General features: G+C 38.5%; 1 protein-coding gene across 3 annotated transcripts in view; it reads right to left on the bottom strand.

The window, feature by feature from the left end:
- QTMAN (queuosine-tRNA mannosyltransferase) overlaps positions 1-13985 on the bottom strand; it is a 333545-nt gene that overhangs the window by 6713 nt on the left and 312847 nt on the right. Inside the window, exons 6-7 of one of the 3 annotated variants that reach the window (XM_019663540.1) lie at positions 6413-6745; positions 5006-5663 (exon numbers count right to left, since the gene is read on the bottom strand). In XM_019663540.1, coding sequence (XP_019519085.1) covers position 5663; positions 6413-6745 — 334 coding nt within the window. In that variant the 3' untranslated portion in view covers positions 5006-5662. The other 2 variants (XM_019663537.1, XM_019663538.1) reach the window with 2 other exon arrangements.

Raw genomic sequence — 13985 nt, 5'->3', positions numbered from 1 at the left:
CAGGCAGATGGCCAGACCACACGACCATCTTTTCTAGAACTATAATTCTGTCAGGAAACACAGATTTATACAGAACACTGAAATAGAACAAAGAAAGCTGGTGTCCAAACATTAGCCCTTTGCCTCTCTGTTCACATCCTGCTGTGGAATCTGAAGTCGGCACTCTAAAAGTATTCTATTCTCAGGTAATGACCAGTAAAATCTAAAATAATTTAAGACAATCTACTCACCAAACTTTTTCCAAGCTATATGGGCAATAAGAACACCAAGATAAGTTATTTTGGCCTGAAAAACATATCACCCAATCATTTCACACACATCCTTTCAGAAGGCAGTTGTCAATTTTGATTTCAAAGCTGCATATTTATACCTCAGAGAGTCAAAGAACGAAAAAATAGTCATTTATTTACTCTCAAGTAGCAAAACATAATTTTCCATTTTATATCAATCATTTTTCAGTCAGAAACCTCCAAAGTTTCTAAAAAATACAGTATGTCAAATTCTTCCAATATTATAGTACATGATTTATCTAAGTATGCTTCAAATCTGTCTTTATTTCTCAATGACTGGACCTTTTCCTTTCTAAATTCACACTGCTAACCATAACCAACATTGTGTAAATTGTGTTATCATAACTTTACAGAAAATACTTCAAATATCATATAGCTCATACACTGTCATTTCCCTTTAAGTGAAAAGCTCTGACAATTTTCCCACATTCCAAGAGATGAAGTCATGGTGGAATTTATAATTTAGCTACTCTAACAATTTCAATGTCCTGAATATGCCTCACAGCCCACTCCTACTTTGTCTTTCTTATCCAGAACACACCCACGTATGGCCACTCATAGAGGCCTTAAGATCAGAACAGAGTTTCTTACAGATCTGTCTCCTCTGGCTTCCTAACTACTGAGCCGATGCCATGGCAAATTCTGTTGGGTCTGACAAAGTTTTCTTATATATGATGAACACTTGTTTGCTCTCAACTCTAAATCTAAATGTTAGTATATTAACTTTCAGGGCAAGGAAAATCAGTCTAGGAGAAACTAAAAATTAGGCAATTTCCATGACGGATGGAAGACATATTTTTAAATGTCATTATCAGTTCCATTTGACAATTGTTCTCAAGGGGTAGTCTGAATTCCTGAAGGTATTCACGATCCTTTCATGGAGTCTGCAAAGTCAAACTATTTTCATAATAATACTAAGATGTGATTTGCCTTTTGCACTGTGTTGACACATGCCCCAATACTGAAAAAGTACTGATGGGTAAAACTGCTGGTGCCTTAGCATGATTCAAGGCAATGGCGCCAAACTGAATTAGCAGTCACTGTATTCTTACCCACTTGCACGTGCAGTAAAAGAAAAAAGAAAAAGTCAGTTTTACTTAAGAATGTCCTTAAAGAAGCATTAAAATTACTAATTTTATTAAATTTCCCCCCTTCAAGAGGCCTCTTTTAATATTCTGTGTAATAAAATTGGAAATACACACAAATCACCTTTGCATACCAAGGTACAATAACCATCTGGAGGAAAATATTCATATGATTGAGTTGTGAGCTAAACTAGCTGCCTTTTTCATGAAACACCAATTTTACTTAAAAGAACAACTGATAGGCAAACCATGGTTAATCAGACTCGGAGATTTGGCAGACGTTTTCTCAGATACAAACCATGTGAACCTGTCACTTAAAAGGAGAACAACAGATAATATTTGCAATGATCAATTCAAGCTTTTAATTGAAAATCAGAATTTTGGAAAAACTGTGTCAACATTGTGATCTTGAAACTTCCCAATAATAAAAAATGTCTCTGATAAGAATGGTGATATTAACAATCTGATTCTTTGCAATAATGAACTGTGTCATTAATTGGAAAATCTGCATAATTCAGTGAAGCGAAATTTTCCAAGTGACCAATACATGATGCTACAACATTTATTTAAACCACTAGTAACACAGCATGAGGAGTCACTGAGTTGTTTCAACTAATCTTAAAGAACCTTGTACTTGTCAAGTTCCAGTGTAGTATCAAAGAAGAATATCTACAATCATCTGAATGGGTCAGTAAAACACTCTTTCCTTTTCCAACTCTATCTCTTTGTGGGGCAGAATTTTCTTCATAAACCTCCACCAAAACAGCATAATGCAACACACTGAATACTTAAGCAGATATAAAAGTCCAACTCTCGTCTACTTAGACATAATAGACTTACAAAAATGTAAAACAATGTCACTCTTCTCGCTAATATTTTTGTTTTGTGAATATAGTTAGTTTTCATAAATAACATTAACATGTATTTAGCTCCTCATTGTTATTTTTAAATGATTTAATGTAGATTTAAAAACTTTACCCGGAGTTTAATTTCTAATATAGTAAATATCGATGGGTATAACCCCAATAAGCAAAAGTTCTTTGGTGTTCCAATAATTTTTAAGAGTGTGAAAGAGTCTTGAGATCAAAGAGTTTGAGAACCGCAGCCTTGAGAGTGCTGTCTTTTAATGTCTTGTGAACTTGTTTTATTTCTCTCCCTCCAGCAGTGTGTCTTTCGTGCTAATTATAATAAAGAGAACATTCACATAAAAGTTGGCACCTGGTACAATGTTATAATATTTGTATAATGTCTGGAAAGAAAATAGTTTAAAAAAAGGCATTGCCAATTGCATCTATTTTTTACAGGTCTTTCTCTATAAGTCATTTCTATTAACTGTGCCTTGCTATAGATGTTTATAACAAAACATTAAAGACTGGGTAGAAAGCAGAAAACAAATTACTCTGCAGAGAACCCAGCAACTCTGCTAAAATACTGTCAGTTATTTATCTACTGTCAGCAGAGGTTGCACACTATAATCCTTGACAAGCTCAGATTCAGAAAGAATGAAGAGAGGGGGCAAGCGTTGCATTTAAGGGCCTGTTCTCATGCACAGACATTTTAACACAGATTTAAAGCCAGAATGTATCTTCGAGAAAATGTCACTTTTGATTTTGATACATATCCTAGCAAGTGGGCTCTACATTTGGTTGACTTAGTACGAGATATGTTAGAGGCTAACACTATATTTTAGACCATTCATGATCCAGCGTGGAACTAACACAATGAGGTCAGCATCACTTCATTTTCAGAGTTGGCTGCTGCAAGTGCATGATTTCATGGGCATATTTTTTTATGATAAGAAGGAGGGCTTTATTTTTGTTTTGTTAGGCAAGGTAATGACAGGCTCTGAGAATCCTTGTTGCCCTCTCTCATGTCCGCTTCTCCTTCATGTTTACAGGAGAAACGATCATGAAGGCATTCTACTGCCCTAAATACCTTCCCTCTGGAAAACATACGTGGCTGCTACAAAAAGGCAACAGACTTAAGAGCTTTCTGCAGGCAATTCTACAGAAAACCCCACTTCACACAGGTAGATTACGTAGCTCATAACACTGACCAGAACACGTAAAGTGCAAGGCTGGGGGAGGCTCACAATCAGAAGGCTGAGTAAGACACACACCCTGGTCATTTCAAGTAAAAAAACATGGTTTCCTTTATAACACAATTCATATCGACTGGTCAATTATTTGATTTCTACCCATGCGATCAGAGGTCTAAATAAATGTGTGTTTGTAACGGGGGATGTTTGATGAATGCTGAACTGGAATCTTAATTTTCTAATTCATATTCACCAATTAAAAATAAACTGTATTTTTATGAGCACATTTCCATAAATCAGATGATAAAGCACCTACCACTAAAGGGTAGGAGTTCAGCTCACAACATTTGCATATATTCTCCTAAAGAAAATATAGGCGGTTGAGATTTTCATTGAAGAGTCTTGCTGCGTTGGAACTCTAATGGGCTTAGAACAGTAAATTTTGAAGAAACTGATTGCTACCCCTGTAGCTAGTAAATGTCTGCCTAGACCCAGTGGCATTTGAAAAAAGTGTTTTATCATAAAATTATCCCAGCAGAGTCCATTCTGCAAGATAACATCATCATCATCATCATCAGTACTCCATGCAGGACCCAACAGCTCTGGCACAATATTGCCAGTCATTTATCTGTTGTCAGCACAGGTTACACACTGTAATCCTTGACTGCCTCGGAATTAGAATGTCTTTGATGTCCCCACAAGAGTTTTTTGCCCGAAGGCTTTACCAATGCTCGGCGGCGCAGTGTTTATTCCTCGTAATCTTCCTCTCATCTCCAGGCTAGCAGTGACAGATGGTTATGGGCACACAATAGTATTAAGAGTTTGATATTTTTTTTATGCCGTGCTCTCTGTACAACAAATAGCTATCAGACGCGGGCCAGAGAGCTGACATGGCTCGCTTAGGTAATGGCAAACAAACAGCTCGGGTTGATGCTTTCTGTCATTTTCCCTCCTAACCCTGCTTGTTTTCATTGTATACTCTCAAAGGTAAACTATATTAACCTTATAGACTGTTATTAAAAAGATATATCTATATGAGCATAAAGTGCTTTTCTTTTCTCTTTTTCTTACTCTTTTGATTATGAAAGTAATACTGCTGACATATTGAACAAATATCGAATGTCAACATAAATTTTTAGTGTGTGATAATATCCCCCTTCATATAGCTGTGTGTCAGGCGGGAACCCGCGGATGATGCATAGCAGTAAATAACCCAAACAAAATTAGTTCTCTTGTCAGCTTCTACCTTGTATGTCCCCAGGCATCAGTAAAATTGACTGCACGCTAGATTTTCAAAATTAGCCCTAATGTTAGCTATGTGTCTGGCAACCTCCAAGTTTCCAATGTTCTACTATATTACCCGTAAGGATGAATGTGTTACTTTTATATTTTGGCATTTACTCTTGCTGATGCGGCTTTTTTTCCCTCTTCTCCAAATTAAAAATAATTTAGCTTTAACAATAAGAATGTGCACAAACATAATGTTGCATCTCTTTAAGCAACTAACTTTAGGCAATTAAATTACATTAAAGCAAAAATATACAAAGGAAGAGAGGGAATTATTCAATTTAATATTGTTAATTTTATTAACAGAGCTCTGTCTTATTTTGTGCAGAGTATTGGATAACATGTTTCTCACTCTTTCCCCACATCTGTATGCTGGTTTGCAATAGGAGTCTACAAATTATTTATGTTAGCATTTTTATGATAACCCAGAATCAAACTTTTCAAACTGATTTTCCTGCAATAAATATTACTTCAGAGACAACCAAAGGTTAGCAGAATAAAAGGAAAAGCCTTTCAGAAGGGAGTAAATGATGACATCTATTTTACCTTGAAACAGGTTGATCTCGTGCAGATCTACTGCGCTTTAAAATCACATAAAAGAGCTGAACCCTGCCACCTTCTAAGTAAAACACGATTTAAAAATAAATGTTACTCCCTTAGAAAGGCTATGCTGAGAGTATGACATTGAATAGACAATTCCAAAAAACACATTCCATGTCAACTTTGAGTCTCTAAATTTTATGTTCATACATGTAGAGTCAAAGATGAAAATCCCTTTAGGTACCAGATGCTGCAGATCAACTGGGAGAGCTTCTGGAGTTTTAACGGGCGGGAGTCAAATCCTCGGCAAAGGCGCTTTGCCCGCCCCGGTGTGCTGCGCTTATTATTTCACCTGTAAACAGTGGCTCTCAGAACATCGGACCTAATATCAGCCCAGCATCTCTGCAGTAAAGAGGCCATAATCTGTGGGGGAAGTGAACTCTAATCAGGCCACATGCAGATTAAACTAACTGGGAGGAATAAAAACTAGATTAAAATGTTCGTGCCTAATACCAGAAGATTATCAGGACATTTTACCTCTTTAAATCCTAATTTATAGGAGCCAGGGTTAAGTTCGTGAGTTTATATTTGGAGCAATTATATGTTGCAGTTGATTTTCCTCTGTTTAGAAAAGATTCTGCTAGAAAGTATTTTGCTTGGCACAATACAGAGGCATTTGGGAGATGGTGAATTGTTTCAAATGCATTGATACATATTACAAGAGAAAGAAAGGCACCAGTTGAAACTGGTCAAATCAGTATATAATGGAAATTGTTTTTGTTTTAATAGTAATACTGTTTTAGCAATGTGTATATATGAAATAGTTTCGTAATGACAGCACGTGTGTGTGTGTGTGTGTGTGTGTGTGTGTATAATCTTACTGTTATACTTTGAAACTTCTTGAACAAGATTTGATTTCCTAGAAGTGCTTAGCTATGTGCTGTTAGTTGAGAAAATCACTACAAATAATTATCTGTAATTCAAAAATTCAAATTGAATTCAAGTACACAACTATGTATAGAAACATATCGATACCCCATTAGTAGTACAGCCACACTAAACTGATCTTTTGCTAAGGCTAAAGCAACAATGAATTACTAAGTCAGCCGTCAGAATAGATCTTCTATTACGAGTTCTATGACTCGTACTAAATTGGTGTGCCTTAAACTTACCACCGATGAGGCCAGACAATGTGCAGTGGTCTTGGTTGATCATCACCTCCAATCAAACTGTCAAGTGGATTTTGTTCACTTTGCCAACGATGAGAGCTTGATTTATTTGACGAGGGGCACATTTTCAGGGATGACTCCTGCATGACTGAGCTGCCCAGGTTTTCTTGTTGTGCAGCATCACAAGGCCCAGACTCTGCATCAAAATTCTTCAATAAATTCTCAGGACTTCCCTGCTCCCGTTTGAAGGGAAGGACCATGGTTGAAGCTGCATTGCCATTTTCTTTAAGGCTGAGCATCTTCTGTAAATGGCGCATTTTGTGCTTGGGCATGAATCTGTTACAAAAAGGGAAGGCGATACTCTTTCAGTGGAAATACTATTTAAAATGTACCCCTTACTTTTCTAGAAGGACATGACAGTGATGTATAAAACTGTGAAAGATACAGACAGAACAAAAATTCTAGAGAAGGAGCAAAGAGTAGCAGCTATCAAGAGAAAGTTCAAAAGTTTGAAATTGGACCAGACTGTCCTTGAATAGTTTCCAAAGAATTTCTGTGGTTACAAAACCTGCTCTGCACATACCATAAAAAAATAAGAGTAGAGTGATGGTTTATCACCCCTCCTTCACTCATCTTTCTGGAGTGCCATTTTCCATTTTCCAGTGCCCACATGGTCCATAAGGCTTATTTTCAAGTCTGATTTCATTAACCTATAAAAATGCTTCAATCTTCCTTGATTGACATTGGACAGTTATGCTCCCAAGACTGTTCTGTATTCCTAGGCACCTGTATATACTTTTCATGAAATTGATCTTGCTAATGTTTCCTGAAGTATCTTTTCTATTTTTTTATTATCATCTCTCCCCTACTTTCCCATAATACTTTGTCATGCAGAGTTAGATATCTGTTACTTGTTGGTAAAAGCATCTACATAAAATGAAATCAAGGAGTTTACCATCTACTGGGGAGCAAACCAGTAGTGCATAGAAAAGACAGTGGGAGATAGAAGTGAACAACCCACTACCGCGTAGTGGAACACAGTACATAGAGAATGGGCAGTCTAACTTTCAACACTGAGAACTAGAGGTTGATTCTGACTTGGGGATCCGGAAAGGCATCAAGAGAGTTTTAGCTGCAGGATTCTGAAAGGCAGAGAGGGACAAGTTCTGGAACGAGGGAACAGTGTGTCAAAGGAAAGGTGTGTGAAAGAACAAGAACTCTTCAGGGAATAAGATGCAGCCCAAACAGGCTGGGGTCAGGTCCTGGGATCTGAGGAGTGGGGAGGCAGATGGGACAGACAACCAGTGCTTTCTGAGTCTCTAGCCCATCCAGAGACTTGGCCCCTTCCCTGGATTGTTGAGCAAGTGAATAAATGGAGAGTATGTGCATAGAAGAGGCAGGAGAGGAAGAAGAACCATGGAAGAAGGGTAGTAAGGAACATCTGGAAGGGTAGAAAGTGGATCTGAAAAGAATATCACATTACTGAATTAAAAGCCCCAAAAGAATGTGAAAAAAAGAATCAAGATCCCTTAAAAAATGTGTAAAACTATATGTAAAACACTGCAGAGGTGCTATGGCACCAGAAATAAGAAACTTTTTTGGCTTTGTTATGTAGTAGATCACTGGCTCCTCCAAGGGCAGTTCCCCTGGAGGGAGCGGCAGAAGCCAGATGGAGGTTCGGGGGTGTGGATACAAGAGTGAGAGAGGCAGACAGAAAGGTAGGGAGGAGAGCAGCGGGGAGGCAAGGTGAATTTTCTTCAATAGGGCATGGGTACACAGGGGTATCCACTTGGGTGTTACCCTGGGGATAATTCCTAGGGAAGGGAGCAGGATTCTGATGAAACAGAGAAGTCTTAAAAGATGGAAGCAGAAAAACAACATAACATGGGGGATAATGGCAAGATTCTTGGTGTGTGTGGGGGGGGGAGGTGAGGAAGTAGGGCCTTATAAAAGATAATTAATCCTAGCTTTCTTACAAAACTGTGGGAAGAAGGAGAAAAAAGGAAGCTGAAAACATTTCAGGTGGCAGGTGTGTGACCAAAGCCTTAGGCGAGGTCATCCATTTCTAGAGAGGCGAGTAGAGGTGGAGAGGGAGTTGAAGAAATGAGCTGAGGGATCTGAACAGTCACTGTGAGAGGGGGAGAGGGGAAGGGGACATCCACTAGCTCTGAAAGCCAGGACTGACGAGAAACACTAAAGAACAGTTGGGGTTCTTCTGTGAGCTGGAAACAAAGTCTGGCTACAGTATGCTGTGTACAGTCCAGAATCAAAAGGCTGATTTTGGGGGCCTCTGTGCTTGTTTCACGAAGCCCTTTGTGAAAAATCACCTGAATATACAAGGACACCCTTGCTCCCAATAATTAGGTAGGTAATTGCATGTAGAGAAAACACAAGAATGGTGCTAACCCCCTAGGGATACCTTAATAAAATAAATTAATCCTTGATGTAAAACGGAAAGAAACTTTGGCATAAACAGTATAATCTCACAGGTCCAAAATATTTAACGGAACCAACCAACTTTCTTCCTGATCCAAGCTGAAAATACTGAGGTGATTTTAAGGATTTAATTGATTCTAAAAATCAATTAAAACATTCCCGCTGATCACTATAAAAAGGGGGAAACAAAAAAAGACAATGACAGTGTCTTCAATTTCTCCTAAATAAATGGAACAAACGGTAAGAGAAGGAACATCTGTACATATCTGCAAAGCAACAATAAAGCAAGCAAAGTAACCTATTTGTTTAAGTCAGATAAGGAATGCCAGGCAAGCTTAAAAAGGATTTTAACAGAATTACAAACTTAGTGCATGAAGGAATCACAATAAAAAAAAAATCTGATGGGCATCAAAACAACGTATCTTCCTTTTAGAAAACAGTATCATGACCCATCTTACTCATAAAATCCATTTACACTGTCCAGCATATGAGCAAGATTGCAAATTAAAAGAAAGGGGAGGTTGGCTAAAGGGTTGTAAACAATGGGAACTGGGAACTGACGAGGAATTTAGCTGTGGGCATGGTGGTAGGCCTGCTTTTATTCAACACATTTCCTAAATGTTCTCAAGGATGCACAGAATCCCATGTTAACACAGGCTGCGGATGACTGACTCGATAGGTGATGGTGAATAAGAACGCGGAAGATGCAGAATACAAAGATGAACAGTGTCCCCAAACTCAGCTTACTCATGTTATGAGACTGACAAAAACTAAAAATAAACCGGAATGCACATAGGACACAAGGAAAACACTGTTCGGATTGTCTGGAGTTTGACAAGATGAGCCCATGCTGATTTGACCAGCAAAATGATACGCCATTTTGTTACAGATCACGTGGTGTAGCGAAGGAAGGTACCCAGTCCAAGGGGACACACGAGCGTGCGAATGCTGATTTCATCTGAGTCACCTGATAACTGATATATGTTTGAAAATTAGAGAGTTCTTAGAAGAGCAATAATAATGATTAAGGCAATGGAAGAATTGATTTATGAGGACAGATTAAAGGAGCTAAATATGAATAGCCTGGCTAAGTGACAACTAGAGGGGTACATAATGGGAGTCTCCAAGGAAAGAGAATAATTATTTAGCCAGCTACAAGGGGGTATAACTAGGAGTAATGAGATGAAATTAAGAATGGGGAAATTTAAGCTGAATTTCAAGAAAAACTCCCTGATGGTATAATTTATTAGCTTGTGGAATAAATTCCCTATGGAAATGCTATAGCTAGGGAAACTTAATAATAGAACTGGACAAAATACCAATAAATAAATAGATAATAATCCAGGATTTGAAAGAAGGTGGTTACATGCTATGCTTTCCTTGTTTATAATATCATCTCATGTTTTTAATAGTCTATTTATATATAGTGATTGTTACCCAAGAACTATTTAGGCAATTAGTGAAATCTAAAAGGAAATGTGTCCTTTAGGTGAGGGAAGCTAAAATCAAATTAGTTTTCTTATACTCTGCAGTAGTCAGCTGAAATCATAATTTTTTTCTATTTTGTTTTTGCAGAATTGGTCTTGAAGCAGCTGGACAAATGTATTAATATTTCTAAAAAATGACAAATCAAAATAAAACAAGCATCATCTACCATCCCACACAGTCTACTCTGATTCTCTGTGCCATGAAACTCCTATTTTCATAGACATGTTTAATATGAACAATTTATTGCCATTATAGAAATCAAAAAAACTTTATTCCAGCTTTTCTAAATGTAGCTCTATGGTCAATTACTTCACATCAATACTAAGATCAAATAGGCATAATACTAACAAGCAGTTTGCTTAATAATAGTCACCACACTAATTAACCCATCCAGAACATTTTTAATCAGATGCTATTTGTAATGTACAGTTAAGAGAAGCTTGGTAATAAACCATCCTATGTTAAAAAAGAAAATAATACCTCACTGATGGGGTGCAACCGGCTTTTCTATAGACCTGGACAGAGCGTGCTGTCCTGGCGCTAACTCAATGAAGTGACTATGCAAATAGGCACATGTCTGAACACTTCCTTTCTCTTCCTCAGCTCCAACTTTGGCGGAGGTGCTAATGAGAAGAGAAAAGGTCCCGAGGAGAAGAGTGAAAGGGAGGAAAGAGAGGGAAGAAAATCAGGGAGCTGCCTTTTAGAGCATATGCCAGGTTTACTAGTTAACAATCCCCCAACTTTTCTTAAAAAAATGCTACGGCCCCCCTTGGTCTCAGAACATCTTTCCCTGCTTCCGAATTTCTCCGAAGCTCTAGCAGAACCTGTTTTTACTTTCGGAAATATTCTGATTACTGCAATCACTTCCAATCTGTTAGTAGCCATGGGACCCTACCCCAACTTGATCCCAACGAGTAGCCAATCTGTGAAACAGAAGCAGAGCCTCCCTACTGCCCCTTCACCTTTCAAACACCCTTCCTTCCCCTCACTTCTGTCTCCTAAAATAGTTGGGAGAGGCACTGCCACAAAACCCCAGTATTACGTTGGGCAATGTTTAAAGGAACAGCCGGAATGGGTATTTTTTAGACCTAAATTTGCTTGCTTCCTCCCAAACCCATATCCAAACAAAGAAGGTGAAAGCTGAACCTATAGGAAGGGCCAAAGGCCTTATTCAGATCAATCAGGAAAAGACTAGATTTGAGATGAGCTTTAACAGCTGTTAAGATTGGTGGCAAACACAAGAAATATTCTAGGCACCTTAGCCTATTTCCGCTGAAGTTGAGAAGGTAGAGTCTGTTTAGTTGGCTAACAGAGGTAGTCAAGAGGAGGGTGTTAAGATCAAATAGAAAGGCATTAAGGTAAAGTAAGTCAAGGAAATTTAGGACATTAATATTGATGCATATGTGGTTGAAGAAAATGCCTGGGCCAAAATGCATGCCACGGCGGACTACGCCACTTACAAATGTCTTTTTGAGATTTCAATAAATAGTTCTTATAACTGTGGGTTCAACCTATAGAATCTCATAAATAAATACAGTAATACCTTTGTTTGTGAGCATAATTTGTTCCGGAAATAAACTACTCGTATTGCAAGACATCACTTGTTTACCTAGTTAAAATGTATTAGAAATGTTTGCTCATCTTGCGGAACACTCGCAAACCAAGTCACTCGCAATCCAAGGTTTTACTGTATCTACATATAAGCGTCTACAAGACAGAGATTATGAATGGTCTTGCTTCTCAAAAGAGATTTGGAAGACAGCATGTGAAAAAAAAAAGTGATGCAAAGAGAGCATCACTGGTCAAAGATTATTCCAAGTTTGTGCCAACGAAGAAAGAGGAGAGCGTTAGCAACTGCACTAAGGAAACTGGTCTGTGTGTGGGGCAGGCAATGAGAGGGAGCTGACTGAGCTCAGCCTACAATGACACAGCTTAGGTTTGGGGGAGGGAGAGGAAGTAGTATGGCTACTGCGTGTGTCCTTTAGGGCGGGATATTACGAGGTGTGTTTTGTACAGTGCTAGTTCCACGCGACACAAGTAGCTGTTGCACTAGAGAAGGTTTGGGGAGAAAATAAGTTTGGAAAATGCTGGGTGAAACCAAGTTAAATGTTTCTTCACTACAGAGCCTACCAAAGCAAATGCTGGTGTGCACTATACTTATGCTCACTCATTCATTCTTTTGTTCATTTAATAACTATTTATTGAGTACCTATTATGTGACGGGAACACTGTGTTTACTATTTCCCAAACTTACCACTTAATGGAGTAAGGAACCCTCCTCCCCCTCACCCCAGCCAACCCGACCCAAGGAAGCACCTGAAGAATTAATATTCAACAAAGGGTACCCTGGGAAACACCATGCAATACTATGTGAGGTAGTAGCCACAGCCAGAGTCTGAAAACCGTGGGGAGCCAAATGAGAGGCAGCCTATTTTATCGAGCAGGGATGGCAGGAGAAATGGGAAAACGCATTCACATGAGAAAATCATGAAAGCCCAAACCAAAGGCCATACACCATGGCCACACATCAGCAGACAGAAGGAAGTTTGAAAGAAATCAGGAGAACCTGTAAAAAAAAAAAAAAGTGACACAAGATATAGTTCAAGGCTAACATGGATGACAGCAGAAAAAAATATCATTCTCTTTTATCACAGCAATTTCTGTGGATTCCTGGATAGAAACCATATTGAGAAGTGAAGAGAAAGGAAATAGGAATCAAATATAAGTAGCTTTTCCAAAACCAACCGGGAAGGCACATCCAGGCAGTTTAGTGATCTAAGTTCTTTGGTGATTTATAACAAGAACTATTCATTGTTTCCAAACAATGTGTTGGAAATTAATTACAAAATTAACATTTTTAGAATTTAGCCACATAAGCAAATATCAAAGATAATTAAAAAATCATGCTAGCCCACATGTGTCCAATACATCACTTATATGGTGAGCAGATTTATACAAACCTATAAAGTTTAAAAGTAAAAATCTTGATCTAGTGTTCTCATGTGTACACTACAGCCCCCTATACCTCTTGCCACACTATCTTCATGAAATAAAGGAATCGCAAGCAAGGAAAGCCATCATAATTAAAACTAGATGTTTGGAGAGCACAGCGTTAAACAGAAAGCCTTATGCTTGGTGGTTGGTTGTCGTATGGTTGCTCTTCTTCCCTGGGGATAGCTAAGGGCTAATATTCATAAAATAGATGGCACATGTCTATGAATGCTGTTTCAATAAGAAACTCCTGGCAGAACTGTATTTGAACAAACCCGAATCACAGATGAGTCAATCCCAGGCACACAGCACAAATGCTGAGGGGGAACAACCATTCGACACCAGTGTGGCCGGTTAGACCATGTTTGTAGATGTGCAGCATTTGGGGCCTGAACCAAATTTCATCTCCCCTGGTGCAAAGTTGAAAAGCCAACATAAAATATTGACAGCAGTCTGTGAGAGGATACTGGGCAAGGGTGCCTTGCTTGGACTACAAAGAACCTGTTTGGTGACAAGACGGGAAAGCAGGACCCACAGAATCTTGGGGCAGTTAAAGTTAACAAGCAAACTCTGCTTGCTCGCCGGAGAAAGGCATGCCCAAACTGAAAGCAGATTCGTGGTTATCAGGCTGGCCTCATTAGTCATGTCTGGTCCTAGAGAT

This window comes from Hipposideros armiger, unplaced genomic scaffold (assembly GCF_001890085.2).
Source record: "Hipposideros armiger isolate ML-2016 unplaced genomic scaffold, ASM189008v1 scaffold_394, whole genome shotgun sequence".
NCBI lineage: Eukaryota > Metazoa > Chordata > Mammalia > Chiroptera > Hipposideridae > Hipposideros > Hipposideros armiger.
The sequence above is the reverse complement of the archived record's forward strand: the minus strand, read 5'-3'. Positions and strand labels throughout refer to the sequence as shown.